The sequence below is a fragment of the Tinamus guttatus genome, unplaced genomic scaffold (genome assembly GCF_059628265.1).
Source record: "Tinamus guttatus ecotype Peru unplaced genomic scaffold, ASM5962826v1 Tinamus_guttatus_pri_ptg000240l, whole genome shotgun sequence".
Classification (NCBI taxonomy): Eukaryota; Metazoa; Chordata; class Aves; order Tinamiformes; family Tinamidae; genus Tinamus; species Tinamus guttatus.
In genome coordinates, this window is record NW_028288774.1 from 5327455 (window position 1) to 5346610 (window position 19156).

Sequence of the window (19156 nt, forward strand, 5' to 3'; positions counted from 1 at the left end):
AGTGGACGCAGCTGCATACGGGGAGCTGCGTCCCGGCCGGCAGTTACTTCACGTACCTCATCCTACGGCTGTGATTTTGCGCTGGCCACATGGCTGCTGCCCAGCTGAAGTGCCAGGCAGGCCGACCGGCGCCGCACGGCAACTGACTGATTCTGCTCGTGTCTGTGATTCACAGGCAACACCTCATTCCTGCTTCCTTTGTACTTACGGAATCAGCTGTCATGCAAAATTGAGTCAGGAGGCAAATGCTGTATTTCTGATTCAAGACAGGAGAGAAAAATGCACGACTTTAGGTGGACCACTGTTTTTCTTAAGGCAGAAATGAAATCATACTTTCACATACTTTCTTAGGCTAAATATTTGATGCATAGGTGAGAAGCCTGACTGTTCTCCACCAAGGACAAGGAGTAGCTTCTGCTGTGTCTGGCTGTGACGATGAGGCAGCGTATTCCCAACTCCAGGCACTTACGGTGGAACGTGAATTGGGACATAGCACTAACTGAACCTAATCTTAGTTTTTAAATAATCCTATGTAACTGTTCTACCATTTCTCATTTTAAGCCTTCTCTTTACATTACATTTTCTAGTGGGTTCTGAATTTTTTTCTACTTTATCATCAACATTAGCGATAAACAGAAACATGTAATAGCTGTATATGGGGGGGGGGGAAGGAAAAGAAGCCACATTAACCTTACTGCTTTTAAAACAAACTGTTCTCCATAGAGGGTTCTAGGACACAAAACCTTGCACTGATAAATAAATACAAACAAGCATTCTGTAGCATCAAACACCTACTTTATTTTACCTTTATTGAAAATAACCACCAAAAGGTATTTTGCGCTCAGTAATTACCTTAGATGTTTAAAGGAAAATCTTCTGTAAAAGTATATTTTGTTTTTCAAAATACACATTACTATGACAGGCACTCACTTACCCATTACTTAAAACACCTACAGTTTCATAAAATAACGATAAAAGGATTTATTGCAACTATTAACTAAAAGATGCATTGCAACTATTAAAGCATGGACAGTCAACACTAGAAAAAACATGTTGCTTACTCGTTGCATCAGGTAGTTACTACCATTCAGCATTTGTGAATGTAATTAAAAAAAAAAAAAAAACACAACAAGCAGACATTGGGTTTTACCAATTTTATTTCTAGACTTTAGGTTTTTTTTTTTTTTTTTTGCTGGAAACTTGTCTGTTACAGGTCTGTGGGTGAAAATGTGCATTTCAGACCAGTGATGCCAATAAGTACAATATAAAAAATGTACAAATCTGAATTGCTTGCTTACTACAGATTGTTATAATATAATGTGAGAAATAAAGCATCTCTGTTGGCACATGAACCCACTGATCTGGATTTGGCCTTTTAGTACATACAATATTTAAAGGAATTTGCAGTACGCACTGCCACTCAGTGTAACACATAATATAACCAGTAACCACTAACTCAACATCATCAGGTTTGGTTCAGAGACACAGAGATGCCACAAACAGAAGTGTTCATGAGGTAAGCAGTAAGAAATGTTCCTGAAATTTGGACAGAATGTATCCAGTCCTCCTGGGTCCTGCGACTGCTAGTAGCATTGCAATGCTTCGTTTATGCACTAGGTAGGATCTTAACTGCGTCTGCCCTCAAAATTGAGTTCTAATTCTGTTTTGGTTTAGCAGCATACAGGCAACAGCTAGATTATTCTTCAGCATACAACTCTGTTAGCTGGCTTATTTATGAGATTTACAGGCTTTTTTTAAATTAGCATTATGCTATAATTAAAATAACAAAACAAAACAAAAACAAAAAACCCCTAGTATATCATAACAGATTAAACACACAAAATACTTAAAGAGTTCCAGAAGATAAGCCTATCATGCCAAATGATGCGTCCCAACTGGTGGGAAACCACATCAGTTGGCACGTAAGAGTTACATTATAATGCACCTTTCATATATCAATGTGGCTAATAACACATCTTAAAACTACTATGATAATAAACCCCAGATCAGACAAAGAATCCAGCTTTATAAAATGCATAACAACAAAAAAACTGACATTACTTGATCTTCTGAAATGTCTGCTGTTTTTAAGTTAATGCAACCTAGTTGCAAATCGCGAGACCCATTCAGAATAACGTTCGATGCATTTCAGTTTGCAGTAGAACTACGAGGCACTGTGTACGAACATTAAAACCTGGTCTAGACACGGTTAACTGAAGTATGAGGTATTGTGAAACAGGAACCTTTTTTGGAATAGAGCAGTAATCACATTAAGTAAAAATTGATCACATAAAAAATCTACAAAAAAAATGATGTCAATAATATAATTTTCTATGAGAAAATTAAAACCTATAACATGGCAGTATATGACATTGTATAACAAAAAAAATGATCCACAAAATAGCAGCAAAACACAATGACAAAGATACAGAAAAGCAATGTTAATTTTTCTTTCAAACCATGCTGGGAATTTATCCATAGCAGCTCAATAAAAATGGAGCATCCACTCCTTTTCTTTCTCTTTTTCTTTTTTTTTCTTTTTATTGTTTTTTTTTCCTCTCTTGTTTTCCTTTTTTTTTTCTTTTTTTTTTTTTTAAACAATCAACACCTTAGCGGCAGTTTTCTCACATACATTTTACCATCACATTCTCCTCGAGCGTCAACTTCAACAGCTATGTCCACGTCCCTTCAGCTACTTTCTAAAATAATAATAAAAAGATACATAGCCAAGATGTGCAAATTTTCTAGTTGTAGCTAAATTAAAACGAAAAAAAAAAAGGGGAGGGGGGACATACTGGAATAAGAACTTCTTTCAAGTACTCCAATTCTCATGTTGTAACTATGGCGTTTCTCATGGTTAGACTGCTTTTGAAAATGAGTAAGAAGGGGCCAAGTAGACTGTTTTGTTTTGAGTTTGTTCATTGAAGAGTGTCCTTTTTTCTTTAGTAAGCTGTTAAAACTGCAACATCAAGGGTAGAAAGATTATGCTTTTTTTTAAAAAAAAAGGGGCGATTGCATTATTTTAAAAATCATACTGGCCTTATGAACATCCTCTGTAATAAATATTCATTCTTTTTTAGCCTTAACTATAAATTATATATTTTAGTGTTCAAAAACCTTCAGTTGTAAAATATCTAGAGACAATCCTTAAACTATGTGTCCTATACGTGAACCTTTAAGGCCCCTAATTAACAAAGATGAGTTGGCACCAAAGGATTTCTAAACTTCGACTTTTCTATAGAAAAGGATAGGAAGATATCCTGGCAATTTGTGAATGCAATGTCTCTCGCTGGAACACAACCTTCGGAAAAAAATCACCTTTCCTCTAACACCATAGTTAAATGCACTTGCTTTGCAATTCCAAGTTTGCGAACAAGCACTTATATATTTCCAAACCATTCCATTAAAAAAAAATTCCCACACAATAAAAGAATGTATTTCCTATATATCCAATAGACTGAAAGTGCTTTGAATGGAATGGTTTTAGAATATTATTAAAAAAAAAAGACTAAACTGTGGATTGAACCTGACGATAATTAGGTTGAATATCTGTGGGGTCAGACCAGCATTTTTACACAGGTAACTACAAAAATATGAAGATTACAAAAATATAATATATTATGTCACTATTTCGGTTTCTCTTTATAATAGAGTATCGTATGAGTAGTACGTGGGCCTCTCCCGACAATGCTAAGCTGGAACCCTACAAATGCCTCATGTACAGGCAATCCACAGGCAAAAAAAAAAAGATTAACATATAATAATGCTGTATACTAACATATACTAACTTATGGGTTACGTTAACCATTTATAAGGTGAAGAGGATAAAAAAAATAAAACTAAAGGAATAAAATAAACATTTACAGATGAATTATAAAGTGACTAAATGCATAAGCAAGCAAGATACAGAAAAGCCTAGAACTGCGTTAAAGCTATGCTTTTTTAAAGAAAAAAAGAATATTTCATTTACTATCAAAAAAAAAAAAAAAGATAACCCTCTTCTACTTTAAAAATGGTTGGTTGGTTGTTTTATATGTAAGAAATCAAATCTAATACCTCCCCTGGAGACATTTTGTGTGTTAATGCCTATTTTTACAACATACAGACAAGAACACTTTTAATATAAAAACTAGTTGATTATTATTGTATAAAATCTTCTATTTTTGTAGCACAAACCCCTGGGGGTAATGCAAATACTATTTTTTTCTTTTTTTAAGACAGTTTTTTGGGTATTTTTTGTTTATTTGTTTGTTTGAAGTCACAGATGGAAGGGAGACAGAGCAAGGAAAAAAAACAAGAATGGTTTTCCCTTCTGGTATAAAAATGTCCTGGAGAAAAGGGTTTCTGGGGTGCAGATCCTGACGCTGATTCCTTCTCAGATGCCCTTTCTTTCTCTGCTTTTCTTGCCAAGCAAACCCCTTAGCAGAAGTCCTCTTAAATGTTCACATCTCGCACATCAGTAGGTGTGCAGGAAAGGTCTGCTTCGTCCTCTACAGTCTTTGTTTCTGAAGATACGTTGTGTTGCTGTGCCTGGCGTAGACTGGATTCAAGGAGGGATTCGATCTGTTCTTGGCAGGCTCGTAAACAATCCTAGAGAGGATTAAATGGAAGGAGAAAAAGACCCAGGGTCCTTTAGAGATCACAAGCCAAGTACCATTTCTTGAAGAGGCAAGAGAAACACGATCAAATTCTCTGGGACGCAGCAGGCTGAAAGGAGCGGGGGAAGCGCGGGAGGAAGACTGAGCAGCGGAAGGATGGGCCAAGGTACCAAATTTTCTGCAAGCCGCCAGCTTGGATCTAGACCGCAGCCGCTTGGCTGGAGCTGCTCTGATGCTGTAATGATTGCTGCTCTAACCATAGAACTGCCTTGGCAGTGCACTCTGCTCAACACAAACAGTGGTCTTCCCAAGCATGAGTCTTGACGATACCAAGTTGTTGGATAAATATGCTAGCTGGGTAGATGTACAGGCCCTAAGTCCCCGGCCAGCAGACACAGTCACTCCAGCAGTGGGCAGCTTCTTATGTTAGCCAATTCATTTCCAACTCAGAAAGCATTTGGAAAAAAAAAAAATCAATAAAAGGGACAGCCTATATGAGCCCAAAACGCAGACCGATCCTTCCTGGCTGCCCCAACGCGTGGTTCCTAAGGGAACCTTCCTAGCACAGCGCCGCGAGGCTGAGGCGGTTCCCTCGGCGCTCCCGCGCGCGACGGGCTCGGCGCTCGCACCGCCTCCGCGGCGTTGAAAGCCCAGAGCGGATCACGGCTGCTGCGGGAAGGAAGGGCCCTTCCCGCGACAGTCAAGCGGCCAGAGCCAATTCCGCACACGGCAGCGCTGCAGCCAGGCTCAAAGGGCCCGTTAGCGCAACCTGTCCAGCCTGCTGCTGCGCAGGGCTGTGTGTTCCCCCATGAGCCGTGTCGTGAGGACGCAGAAGCGGTGCCTTCAATGGGGAAAAACATCACCCTACATTTTGCCACAACTCCTTCAGACGGCTGTTTACTCCTATCTTTATAACAAACACCGTAAGCTTTTTCTCAACATATTTAACTCTGTGTAGGAAGGACTTTGAAGTTTCCTTTCAGTCCTGCCTTCTCTGATTTAACCTATGACATGTGTTAGCCCTTGCGGTGAACCCAGTCTTCCATGATAAATTGCCGTCAAAAGTGTTAGGATGTGCATGACTGAGAATGAATGTTGTTTTCCTGAGAGGGTGACCTGCCTGCTGTTTTCTTTATTTCCCGGTTTCAATTCTGCCTTCATTCAGAGGCTTCTTGTGTGATCTACCAGCTTTTCACCGGTTCCACTGCCACAAGAATCTCCACTGCCACCAATAAGGGCACATGGCATTTGGGGTAAAATAAGATTAGAAACTCAAGCAAACAATTCTCCACAAGCCCTTTCTGAGGGAGAGGGAGGTTAATCCTACCTCTAAGCAGATCAGACCATCAGTTACAGCTCACTGAAAACACATAACCTATGACCTTTCCTGGTTTAAACCCTAGTGTAATATTTCCTCTTGACAGAGACACACAGCGTTTTAAATGACAAAAAGCAACGCCTCATATCCTAAAGCCATCCTGCCTTCGGCTCCTACATACCTCTGGCCTCCCCAGGAAGACTTGTGCCAAGCCCCTTCGCCCCTTCCAGGCCCGCACGGGGCCGGCCTCGCTGTAACTCCCTTCCCGTGCGGGGCTCTGCGCCCCGCTCCTGCCGGCAGCGAGCTGGGTCACCGCGGTACGGAGGGACAGCTCGCGGCCTCGACGGCTCGCGGACGCCCAGTGCCTGGGAGGCCAGTCCTATCCAGGTGGTATGGCCAGTGCTACAGACTGAAAGGTGGTTTATTTTTCCGAGCAAATCACATCCTGGTTCCGTTCTTTTTGTTTTGTTTTGGAAATGCTACCATTTGATGATAGCACCTTTGAGCTCTGAAGACCAACATGCGAAGTAATTGAAGTGAACTAAGCAGTTAGCACGCTTTGCAAACTGCTAAAAAGGATTTCTGTAAGTAAGTACCTACTCTTCTGCCTCTGGCGTCCGGTCATGAATAACTACACTGCACTACTTAATTTAAAAGTAATTTTGACGACTATTTTTTTTCTGTGAGATTCTGAGAGAACATTATGTTACAACGCTACTTTTTAAAAGATATATAACCTTTACAAATTATTATGAACAGACTGTGTCCTAAGCTACAGTTCAGTGCACAGCAATTTTTGCAATGTCTTGGGCGTTTTTGTCCAAATCATTTTTGCTCAGATAGCTATCGGCCGAACAGTTTGTCTGCAGAAACAACTCAGAGCTGGCAGAAATAACTGCAAAATATAAAATTCACTGTGAACAATCCCACCGGGGTAGTTTTTCATTCTTAGTACTTCTCAGTACTCAAAACCAAATGCAAGACTTGTGTGTTACTCTGATAACTTCTCCCAACAACTTTTCTGCTTCGCTACCCAAATTTTCAATGCCCACAGTTTGTTCAAGGTCATAAACCCTTCCTGGATTAATTAAGCTTCTCAGTGAAAAAAAGACTTGCTAGCTTAACTGATGTGGTCAAATACCTTTAACAGACACAGCAGACACCATCCGACTCCAGGGTCAGGTACAAAAGGAAACAAACAACAACAAAAAGAAACTGCTTGGAAATCCTTTGTTCCTGCCTGCCCTGTCCTGGGCAATGAGCACATGTTTGAAGGTGCCTCTGAGTAGGAGACAAATTCCCGTGTCCTAACGGACAGCAAGGAAACCCAATCTCATCCAGTCTAGCAAATTTCTGGCCTGGAAATGAATGTCAGGTAAAATTCCATCTGTTTGGATGATGGGGTCAAGAATAGAATGATGGAAGACAGCCCAAGACTTCTAATTGTGATTATCTGACTTCTAATTACCCCTGATCAAAGGCAAAATGGGAAATTGGACTCCCACCAATATAAACATGAACCATAAAGGAATTCCAATCAGGTGATATTCATTTTACTTTAGATTCAGCCTTCTTTGAAACTAAAGGTAAAAAAGTATGCTTATATAACCTGAAATCCAGCAGACCAGCTGCTCTAGCTAACAGATGATCAGGCAGAATGTCAGCCACATTCTTATAATGCATGCTCATAATATTTCAGGACACCCAATATAAAACATATTCGGTTGCACAGTTGGACAAGAGGACCCATCCCTGCAGGGTAACAAGCTTCACACAGGTGTTGAGGTTTCCTAGTCCTGGTTGCATAGGCATGTCTTCCAGGACATCCCAAGGCAGGAAAACTGGGCTGAGTGTGAAACCAAGCAGCTTTCCCTACTCGAAACAGCAGTGAGAGGTGTTGTTCTCTCATTCTGATACGAACCCAAGAGTGGCAGTAACGTCACTCTGAAACACCACGCAGGAACTAACATGGAAGTAATCCTTCCGGTTCTGGGGTACTTAACTTCGGTACAATTCTGTGATGATTCTGATTTTCTATACATAAAAATATTATTTCCAATTCCTGCTACTCTAAAGCGTAAAGCAACAGACGTTAGAGAGTTAATTCTTCTTAAAGCTCTTAATTTTAAGTTCAGGTCACACAGATTGTGGCCTTGCAATGACTCTGGACAATAAAAAGAAATAACCAGCAATTACCCTTCTTGTTAAAGATACTTTCTTCTCTTTTAAAAGAGCTCCAACATCAATGAAGTCAAGTCACATAAGGACATGCTGTTGTTCCTCATGATGAGAAAATCTATATTAATGCTGTGTATCAGGAATTATTAAATAATATTTTTGTTTGCATCAGATATTCACTATCAGTACAGATAGCAAGCCTAGGACTTTTCCTAAGTACCTGCTTTGAATATCTTGCACTGGATAGAAGCCAACTGCACCCTGAAACACCTACATTGTTCACAACCTCACTGAAAGCGTTACAGGTGCAAGCCCAAGTGAGCAGCAGGATGTTTACAGCATCTTACTTCACCATTGCAGTTGCTCATAGTATTTAATGTTTCAGTGCGGGATCCATACTACTTTTGCTGTAGTAATATAAAAGGCAAAAATAACAAGCTAAATACTGAGGCATTGTTCAGGTGAACAAAATCATATGCTATGGTACAGTATTTGCCAGCATTTGCTTCCCACAGATATTCTATCAAATTACTCTTTTATGAAGAATTCCTGGTGATGCATTCATCTTTCCAGAAATTGTTCAATCTTGTTGACAAAAGTCCAATTATACTAAATTTGTTTTGAAGTGCCTGGACTAAGACAGCTCTCCCTATATTCAAATTATGAACATGTAAAACAATTTAACAGCATCTCAAAGATTGTGCCGCTAGCCACAGGGTTGTCTTTATTTGACTCATTGTCCAGTGCTTGGAGACCTCACAAGAACCTTTTTAAAGCATCTATTTATTGGTCTTCCACATTGTTACAAAACAAAGCTCAACTCTGCCCCAACTTCACACACCATTATGACATGGATCATTGACTTTAGGTCTTCCTTGTAGGCTCCCTTCCTGGCCCATTCACTCATGAAAGGTTTATTGCTCACTAGTTACTGATGTGCATCTCCTGGAAGCTGCAGGGCAAAAGGAGAGTCCTGTGAGGACCATCTACCTTGTCAGAAAGTCGTGGGACAAACGTTTGTTCCAAAAAGGAATTCAATACCAGCTACTGTGCAGGTCTAGCACGTAATAAACCAAATTAGATCATTAGAACTCTTTTAAGAAGGGCTTTTTCACACCACTTGTCACAATAAAAGGTCTCAAGAATGGTCAAAGATAAGGTCAGAGATACCAGGAGGTCTATTTACTGCAATCTTTGTAACTATTTCCTTATTTTAAAGGCTTTGTTTTACACAGACTCCCGCTTTAATTGCCTACCACTAAATGGAGCCTCTGCAATTGTCTTAAAATAAATCCAAAGTTTCCTTTGCTTTGTCAAATATACCTGTCTTACGAAACAGCACAACCGTTTTTATCAACGAACCGCAGCAGCATGATCGCTAGTTATTAGGATGTAATAACAGGATATAATGATGGTTAAATAACTACGACAAACGCACGTTCAAAAACTACTGTGAGGCTTAACTTCCAGCAAGATTTGCTGCCAGATCAGCTACCAGGCAGCAAGCAGCCTTTTGCTCTGAAACTCTGAGGCAAGAAATCAAGAGAATCCAAGAGAGTCACTTACCGGGTCACATTTGATAACTTGTGATAGGAAATGTGTGAGGCATTGATAGGAGAGGAAAGTGTTAGTGTCCCCCAGATGCAGGCCTTGCACAGCAGCTACCACACTGCCAGCTGCAATCATGGAAGGTGGGTTTGAAATAAATTTAACATCTGTATGAAGAGAGAAGAAGAAATAAAAACACATCAAAATGGTTTCTTTAGGACAAACCTTCTCATATACATACAGTCTCTTCCATCAGCACGGGCAGGCCTCAGTTGCCAACTAGTGCATCAAAAAAGGCAGGGAGGTTATGAATAGAAAGGTGCCCAAACCTGTACACACTTATCTGCAGGGGCAACTGTCCTTGAGTGAGTAGCCCTTCCTAGCAGTAGGCCCGGGAGACCACTCATCCCATCGAGATATTTCTATCATAGCAGGGCCTCCACTCTTCAGATGTTTAAATACTTCATTCACATGAATAATATTTTTCAGGTCAACAGCACTATAGATTTGAGAAAACCTGTTCACATTCTTAGTGTTTAAGTGTTTGGCACGACCAGATCCTAGATACACTGTAATAAGGAGACTCTGGGCCCTTTAAAGCACAAACCTTTACACTGACATTAAAAGAAATATAACTTTAATGAACAACACCAACAAAAAGAAAGGAAAAAGAAAGACTGCTTAACCCCGTCAGGAGGCAGATAATCCATATTTAAATTAAGGTTTCATCTTAAAAATGCTTTGTCTCAACCTAGTCTCTTGTCAGCGGCTGCCATCCATCCTGGCAACAGGGATTTAATGTAAATGTGGCATAACTAAGTGACGGGGGTCCCAAGAATTGGCGGACAATCAGTTACATTCTGATGTGACACCATGCTGACAAGAGGCTGGGCCCCCTTCCAGACTGCAGTGCTGTAGGTCTCTCCACAAAGCCACTCCCATGATTCCTTAAGGGGCTATCTCTGCCATTTAGCTTTTTTTTCACCCTTCTTAATAAGAATAATCCACATTTTAATGCTAAGACTCTTTCTGCTAAACAGGAATGCGTTTGATCCAGGGCAGCGTACACCTTGGAGAAGAATCAGAAACAAAGCAAATAAGTGGCACAGGCAAATGCCTGATTTTGTGCAGGAGAAAGGGGAAATGCCACATTATACACAAGAACCTGAGATACATTCCTTCAGCTTTTATCAGAATACAACTTCCTCTGGGTTGAAAAAATATAAACCATCTGTCAAACTCTTGAATGAAATCAAAGGAATGGATATCTTAGAGGGCTCAGTGGAACAGTTTAAGTATTAAATCATGCATCTCCTTTATTATGATAAAATAACTTTTGTGTAAATGTTTTACCAGTGAAACTAAAGGCCTTCAGGACTCTGTGAAAGTCCTCTCTGAATCTATTCAGACAATCCCTGACAGTCCATTGTAGCCCAACCAATACCCCACCTTCAAAAGGGCCGTTTCACCCACCGGCCTAGGAGCCTCCAAAACGAAGCTCATAGGATTAGTTGTGGCTGAATTTTTTGTGATGGAGGCAACAAAAGGCCCAACTGTATCTGAGGTCATCTCGCCTTTGTTAGCACGTGGAAAACCAATTTCACTTTTCCCCTTTTCCTAATCCTCCATTTGGTGACACATACAAACACATGCACCTCCCAGCAAACCTCTCCCTTCCCAGGTAGCTGGATTGTTTGGTTCTTGGCTATACACCCCTTCCGAAGAGCATTCCCTTAGGGAGACACTGATACATAGGTGCAGGTAGACTTCAGAAACAAGACAGAAATTTCCCCCACACCGAGTCGCTCCCAGGGGTACAGTGTCGGAGGGCCGCGCCGCTGTGTCCTCATCTCCACACGCAGAACACCTCCAGGATGCACCGCTAGGTGAACCCGTCCTGCCGGGATCACGTTTGGGATTAATATTTGCGTTTTTTTTATTTAAATAGAGCGGTAAACAAGAGCATGAATTCATAGACACACCCTCATTCTTTCCAAGGTGGAAAAGTGATAATGAAGTTTAAATGACCAGTTTGTGTCTGTCCCTATAACCACTCCAGACAAGCAGCATGGACTGCCTTTTTGTTGCAACTCAACAAGGAATTATTTGTGGCAGAGGCCACTAATTTCAGCATATTAATCAGGGGGCCCCTCTCGCCTGTAATTGGATGCCCCCAAGTGAAGAGTGTGGCATCATTGTCAGCCTCCATCGCCTCATCTTGCGCTATTGAGCGCTCAGGAACAAGGGGGCTTCGGTGAGATGAATTAGACCTGACACAGCCACAATGGGGCAGGGGGCCCCATCAATTGAAGCACACATCCCCAGTAGCCTATCTGAGACTTCATCCAAAAAGAATAAACAACTTCAGCGTTGTTAAAAAGAGAGAGAGAGCGAGAGAGGAGGGGGAGGAGAGAGAAGAATGCCAGCCACCCTGAAGGGAGGACAAAGCAGGCATATAGGCGCTGCAGCGCTTTAAAAAAATTCCTAACAAGGCGAGTCACCCCTTTTCCTTTTTAAATGGAGCAGCAATTCCATCCGTCTGGAGAGCTGGGGGCTATGAATGAAAATCTTTTCATTGAGGCAAATCAAAACTGCGAACATAAATCACTTGCTGCAAGATGCAACAGGTTCCAACTGGTCACATACCTTGAGACTCCCAATTTTATAAAGGCCGGAGAATAGGAGAACTGGAGCGCAGTTGTTTCAAAGGGAGGTCTCTCTCCGTCCGAAAGCAACAACAATGACAGCAATAATAATAATATAAAAGAGGCCTGGTATGTTTTGATAACCAGAAGAGCATAATGAAACGCTGAAGCTCCAATATTTGTTGCTATTCATTGTTATGCTTGTATAGAGCTGCAGCTCTCCCTCAACACTGGTCTTAACTTGGGCCAAAAGAGGCCTGTTTCCTTTTGAGCTCTCCCTGCCTTGCTCGGCCATGCCAAAGCCTCATTCATTAAACTCAATTATGTGTTAACTTCAAACAACCCCTGGTAATTTTTTTTCTTTTTCTTTTTCTCTCTAACCTACCACAGCACAAAGACATCCTTCGGTGAAATATATTTTTCAAAACTAAACCAAATCAAACAAATCCACTTCTGCTAGGCAGCCAGCTGAAGAGGGAGCTTGGAAGGAATTCCCCTCAACTTCACCTTGCAGAGTCACCTCTCCTTCTGCAGCAGACGCATGTGCACACGCGCATCTCCAACCTGCCGCTGCCCTGCCAGGCTAGCAGCCCGACACGTCCTTTTCTGTGGAACAGAAAGCGCTGTTTTGCCAGGCATTCTCATGACACCTGCCTTTAGCAGAGGACGCAGGCTCCATTCAAGCACCACATACACTGCTCCTGCCCCCGAGTGCACAGGAGTTTTACGGTGCTTCCAGTGGACTTTGGCTTGGGCCCCGCACCATGCGGGCAGGCACAAGGCGTTCGCAGCCCTCCTGCATTCGCTCTGGCAAGGGGGAACGCAACACAGCCCAGTAACAGCAAAGCAAAGTCCAGATGCCACACGGTGTCTTCACGGCCCAACAAAGAGGCCGTGAGGAAACAAGACATACAGAAAACCCTCACATCCACAGAAACAATAAAAATACAGAGCCCAGTGGCAGCCTTCCTCAACACTGCACCCCCAGGCAATATTCCCAACAGCTTCAGTAGGGAGTTGACGAGGGCCCCAGTTCTGGTGAGCTCAGCACTGTTGTTTTAAAACTAAGGAAAATTCCCAGAACATGGTTCCCATTTACTAATCCATTCTCCAGCTGTGGTGTGTAGCAGTGTTAAATAAAGGCTCTGGATGTGCTTCCTAAATGAAACGCAATGACACCAACAGTAGATCAAAGTACTGGACTTTTAGCAAGTCTCCAACCTTTGAACTACTCCTGTTTTCATCTCTGTCATTGCCAACACAACAACCGAGGTTAAATATCCCCAAATCCAAAGGGGAGGCCGGGTAGCTTTCCTTTTAGCTAACAATTGAGGTAGCTTCTAACTTAGCAAATCATGTATTTGCAGTCCCAGCAGCCCTATTTAGTTTAATCTGTCATGAAGAGTATGTCTGATTTTCCCAAAATGTTGCTGCAGGTCCTCTGAAGGCTGTTTGAGTGGGGCAGCACTCTGAACACGGAGCATTATTCCAGGCTGGCTGACTTACGAATTGCCTCTCACTCTGATGTTAGGCCCAAGATGAAAAGCAAAGCCACTGTTTACAAATTTCTCTTTTACAGTTTGTTCTATCTTTAGGCCTTACAATAGGGCTGACTCTATGAAAGCAACATTTTCTTCTTTTTGTAAGTGCCTGCAATTTTTCTCAAATCTTTTGATAAAATCCATCTCTCTGAAAATAAAGATAAGACGTAATTTTTTGCTCACCAACTACACACATCCCACCAAAGTTTTCAAGTGTGGGCCACCTTTTCTCAAGTCCAAATGCACATTTGATTTCCTTTTTTTAGTATGTTATTAAATGTTAATATTCAGTAAAGCACTGTATCTCCTTTACAGTAAGTCTGTCAGCGTTAGCAAGCTGCCTGGCACTTCTCTTTACGTACTATTGCTAAAAAAATTTGCTTTGGCTGCTTTTTCTTATTCTCTTGCCACTCCTGGGTTTGTCTCGTCATACTGAAAGAAAAATGCACTGAACATATTTGTTCAAATGGGGCATCTTCTGTTTTGAACTTCCTTTGTGCCCCCTCCTCCGCTCTGTCCTGCGGGAACAGCAAGATCTGGAGAACAGAGAGACTCTCCTAAACTTTCTTCCTTCCCACTCGTTCGGGTTGAGCGGCTAGAGGCAGCGCCCGTACAAACGCACACACTCCACATGCAAACACGGAGCTTCAAAGAAAGCGCGCGCAGGCGCACGCAGTGCCCTTGAAACCAAAGATCGGGCCTCTGCAAACCCGGCCTAGCCAACAGCCGGCGTCTTTGGCTCCTCTGGAGGCCGCCCCTGCACATGGCTGCAGCGCAGCACGTGGTCAGAAGGGTGCAGATGGCAGAGACTCGGTCCTGTGCCAGGAAAGCCTCTGTGCCGCGTGGCCCTCCTCCAATCCAGCAGCCACAGAGGAGGGGGAAGAGGCAACTTGAAGAGGGAAGTTTTAAAACCCCCACGCAGAGCTATTCACAGGCGAACTCGTTCTTGCTCTCTCTCTGCGCCTTTAAAAAACGTCTTAAGAATGAATCCGCACAGAGGGATTCCCCATATGGGCAGTAAGTCTTTTGCAGCCCCGCATAAAACCTGATACGCAGAGGTGAACAAATCGTGCCACTCTGAGCGCAAACCCAACTGCAGAGCTACCAAGAAGGGCTGCTCCTGCCCCTCCAGAGCACAGGATCTCTGCTCGTTCAACTCAGAAGAGTATCTTCTGAAAAACTTACCTCCGCAAAGTAATCCACCTTCTGCAAACAACCAGGGGCAATAATGAGGGCTTAAATTACCTCCCCACAGCTCTGCAGACTCACTCTAGCCCACAGCTATGGGGAGCCTTACGAGCTGGGGGGCAGGTTTGTGTAAGGGAGCAACACGCCTTGTTTCATGTGCAGGGCTCATACCTGTAGCGCACAGAGCCACAAAAGTCTGAGCGTGTTTACGGATGATCTGCTTGGTGTCCTCTGCCAGAGGCATTTTAGTTAGGAAATGTTCAATGAAATCATGGGGGGTCATTGCAGCCAGATTCCATTTCAGCTTATTCACCAGCAGCAGCTCCATTTGCTGCAAAAACAAGAGGGAGGAGAGGGGGAAGAAGGGGAGGAAGAGGAGGGAAACATGGTTAGCTCCGCTCACGCACAAGGCTGCTGCACCAGGCAGCTCGGGCCGCCCCCGCACCCATCCGCGCCACCGCCAGGGGGCGCCCGCGCCGCGCCGCGCCGGGCCGAACCGAACCGCGCCGGGCCGGGCCGGGCCGAACCGCGGCGGTGCCGGCCCCGCGCTGCGGCCCCCGCGCCTCGTGGGGCGGCCGCGTCGCCCTCCCGCCGGGCTCTGCCTTTGGGGGCCTCCTGCCGGGGCTTGGCTTTTGCTGAGATGATTAATCATGAAATTACCAGTAACTCGTCGGGTCTGATGGAGTTATCGGTGTAAATGCAGAGTTTTTCCGCGGTCAGAGGAATAGTTTCCTTCATTTTTGAAGCCACGAACATGCAGGTAGCTCCGAGCAATTGCAATCTGCTCTTCTTGAGGGGTTCCAGCGACAAAAATCTGTCCAAATAATTCATAGCCAAGGGGAAAACTTCCTCTTCGCACTTCTGCTCCTCGCAAACCTGGAAGAGAGGAGAGATCGTTGAGTAACAATTTAGTATGGGTGAAAGCTAGTCCTGTCCTGCTGCCCTTGCCTTCCCTCCCCCTCACAGCCTCTGCAAAGCGAGGCTCATGGACAAAACGGGGAAAACGCAGTTGAGAAAAAACGTGTAAGTAAGGAAAAAAAAAACAGAGGCGTCAAAGAAAATGAAAGAGAAAGTCACGAGTGACACGAGTGACAAAGCGGGGAGAAATGTGGCGTTAGAAACCCGCAGGCGAGTCCTGGTTTGAGGGAAAAAAAAAAAAGGAGGAAAAAAACCGAGGGGGGGAAATAGATCTGCCCTCATCTTCTCGGCCCCTGGAACAGAAAAGAAAAAAATGGAGAAAAAAAAGAGAGGGGAGCATGAGCCCCCATACCCGGGAATATGTGTGCACATGTAGGGTTGCCCACAGATTTATTTCTGTTATTTGGCTTTTTTTTAATAAATATATCTTTTTAAATTGCCTGTGCGCTGCCGATCCCCCTCTTTCTGCTCGAGACACAAAGGTGGCGTCCAGCCGCATTTCCCCAGACGTCATCTTTTCAAAAAATATTTAAAAATATTTAAAAAATCCTCCGAGCCCCCAAAAGCGGCTGAAAACGCCGCGGCGGGGGCCCTTTACCGAGCCCCGCGGCGAGGGGGCGCGGGGCGGGCTCGGGGGGGACACCCCGAAGTGGAAAGCGCCGAGCCCCCCTCTCGCCGTGCGGCGCGGCGAGGCGCGACGCTTCGCAGAGCGAGGCAGGGCGCTGCGCTTTCAGAAATTAATTAAAAATAGAGCGCGGGCGCGCAGCGCTCGCCAAGGGGCACGAAAACGCGGCGCGGAGCGCGGGGCTGCTCGCGGACCCCCCGGGCCGGCGCAGGGGGCTCCCCGCAAGCGCCCCTGGGCGCAGCGCGCGGCTCGGGCGCCTCGCAGGGGGCACCGCGGCCCGAGCCCCGCTCGCGCCGAACAAAGAAAAGTTGCCGGGACGTTCGCCCCGAACGGCCGGGACCCCGCGGGCCGGGCCGGGCGGCCCCGGCAGGGGGACCCCCGTGCGCGGCGCTCGGCCCCGCGCCCGCCGCGGCCCCGCGCCCGCTGCCTTCGCGTGCTCCCCGGCGCCTCCTCATCCCCCCCCCGGTTAATAAACGCTTTTGCTTTGCAATAAAAGAACAAAGATGGCGCGTAATACTGGCACGGGCGGCACTTGCATACGTGTACAGGGATATTAATTTAGAATAAAATATCCCCGAAAAAAAAAAAAAAAAAAAAAAAAAAAGGGAAAATAACTGGCAGCATTTTCCGCCCCCTCCCCCCCCGGGGGCCGCCGCGCCGGGGCCGCCCGCAGCCGGGGCGGCGGGCACGGAGGCTCCTCCGGCTGCCCCACAGCGGCCGGGGCGGCGGGGAAGGCGCCGGGTGCCCCCGGCCCCGCAGCGCCCCGCGCGTGCCCGGGGCCGCCGGCCTCCGCCGTCCGCGCCTGCTCCTCTCGTGCACCGGGGAAAAATAAATAAAAAATAATTACAAAAATAATAAAAATAAAGAGTACAAATTACAGCGGCGTTAATTGAAATCGCCGCCCGTCCCGCAGCTACGCGCAGGAGCCTCCGAGCCACGCGTGCCATGCCGGAGCGGCTATTTCGGGCGGGGGGCCGCGAGCGGCAGCGACCCGCAGCCTCAATTCGTTATTTCGGCGCCGCCGCTTGCGAGGAAATCGCCGGGACATACGAACCTCCAGCATCCAAGTGGCGACCATTTTCCTCATATATGGCAAGATCTCCCTCTGCACGCACTTGAAGTAGGAGACGGAGGGCGCGCAGGTCTCCTCGGCCTTGAGCATGGTCTGCAGCACGCGGTCGTTGAGCAGGTTGGCGTCCAGGTGGGCCCGCCGGATGGTCTCCACCTCGCAGCACAGCAGCTGATGCTCCATGGCCGCCTCGTGGCTCCGGGCGGCTCGCGGCGAGGGCGGCGGGCGGGCGCTCACGGCTCGCGCTCTTCCCCGTCCAGGAGTCAGTCCCTCGGATGCTGCTCCTGCTACTGCCGCTACAGCCCTCTGGAGGCTGCAAAACTTTCTAACTTCCAACAAAACTCTCCTGTATGGTCGCTGTGACGTTACTGTTGTTAAGCAGAGATCAAAGCACGGGAGAGAATGAGAGAGAGAGAGAGAGGGAGCCAAAAGCAAGGGGCAGAGCCCTAAAGCCATCCCATAGGCTTCAAGTCCTTCCCCTTTGCCTAGCTTATAGCGAGCAGGGCTTTAATGCAAATGCAAATGAGACAAGGGCTTGCTTTCTTCAAGGGCAAGGGAGAGGTGGGGGAAACCCAAATTGTCTCCTCAGTGTACCCTGCATAATTTTAAAAATGGAGAGGGTTCTGCAGCGGGAGCCAAATGATGAATGGGGCTAGGCCACACACAGACACGCACGGATACACGCACGGGGGGACCCGCTCGCGATTATTTTACAGGGGACGCCGCGGAGGGGGAGCAGGGAAGTGCCAGCATGCCACTATTAATTACCAATTATTATTACTGCTGCTACCAAGGAGTACCTGCAGTATCTGTCGCCTAAAAACTCACGCTCCCCACCCGGAGCCCCACAGTCTTTGTAGTTAACCCCATAGGAGAAACTTTCTCCCATTTCCTCATTCCTATTTTTCTCAGCCTGCATGTTGTTGCTGTACATCAAAATTTTAAAGAAATTAAGGCCTGCCCTCCTCCGCCAAGATGGTGCTTTTCTCTTTGCTTCCTCTCTTTATGTCTCGCCTTTCACTTTTAAGTTTCCGCCCTCCGAAGGGGCACAGAGGTGGCAGGGGACTCGGTGGGAGCTAATTCCAGCCGCCCCGAGCGGCCGTTAACCCTCGGCAGGCCAAAACCCCAGTGCGCGCAGGCACCACGGGGAAGTCTCTCTGCAGAGCTGCAAAATGGTGGCCGTAGCTTCCTCCCGCGCACACGGGGAGCACCTCGAGCGAGAGCGGTCGGGGGAGGTGCCAGCAGCCAGCGGGGCTGCCAGGGCCTCGCGGGGCGCGCGGGGCTGCCGGGACGCGCTGGCCGCGTGCACCCGCTCTCCCAGCGCGGTTCAACCGCGTGGACGTGAAAACGCCTCGGTGTTGAGCTTTGTTTCTCATAAAAAAAGTCTCCATTCGACCGCTGGCTTTCTGACGCGCTGACGGGAGCTTGGGGCCTGCTGGAAAATACCAGCAGTGAGGCCAACGCGTGGCTCCAAGGGGGAAGCAGCTCGCCTTGGACCGAGATGGCCGCACGTGCTCTAAACTGGGGC

The 19156-nt window shown here is 45.8% G+C and overlaps 1 protein-coding gene across 1 annotated transcript; it reads right to left on the bottom strand.

The window, feature by feature from the left end:
- Nucleotides 1–1406: 1406 nt before the first annotated feature.
- On the bottom strand, nucleotides 1407–18049 carry CCND1 (cyclin D1). The gene is made up of 5 exons (XM_010223706.2): nucleotides 17614–18049; nucleotides 15677–15892; nucleotides 15188–15347; nucleotides 9661–9809; nucleotides 1407–4590 (listed from the first exon to the last, which is right to left on the bottom strand). Exons 1-5 carry the CDS (start codon nucleotides 17809–17811, stop codon nucleotides 4435–4437), a joined length of 879 nt encoding a protein of 292 aa, XP_010222008.1. The 5' UTR covers nucleotides 17812–18049; the 3' UTR covers nucleotides 1407–4434.
- Between the last annotated feature and the right edge of the window lie 1107 nt (nucleotides 18050–19156).

Coding starts and splice junctions, on each gene's coding strand:
- CCND1 (XM_010223706.2), bottom strand. CDS start 17,811: ATGGAGCATCAGCTGCTGTGCTGCGAGGTGGAGACCATCCGGCGGGCC. Junction 15,348..15,676: donor TCAGACCCGACGAGTTACTG/GTAATTTCATGA, acceptor TTGTTTTTGCAG/CAAATGGAGCTGCTGCTGGT. Junction 9,810..15,187: donor TGTGGCTCTGTGCGCTACAG/GTATGAGCCCTG, acceptor CTCTTCATACAG/ATGTTAAATTTATTTCAAAC.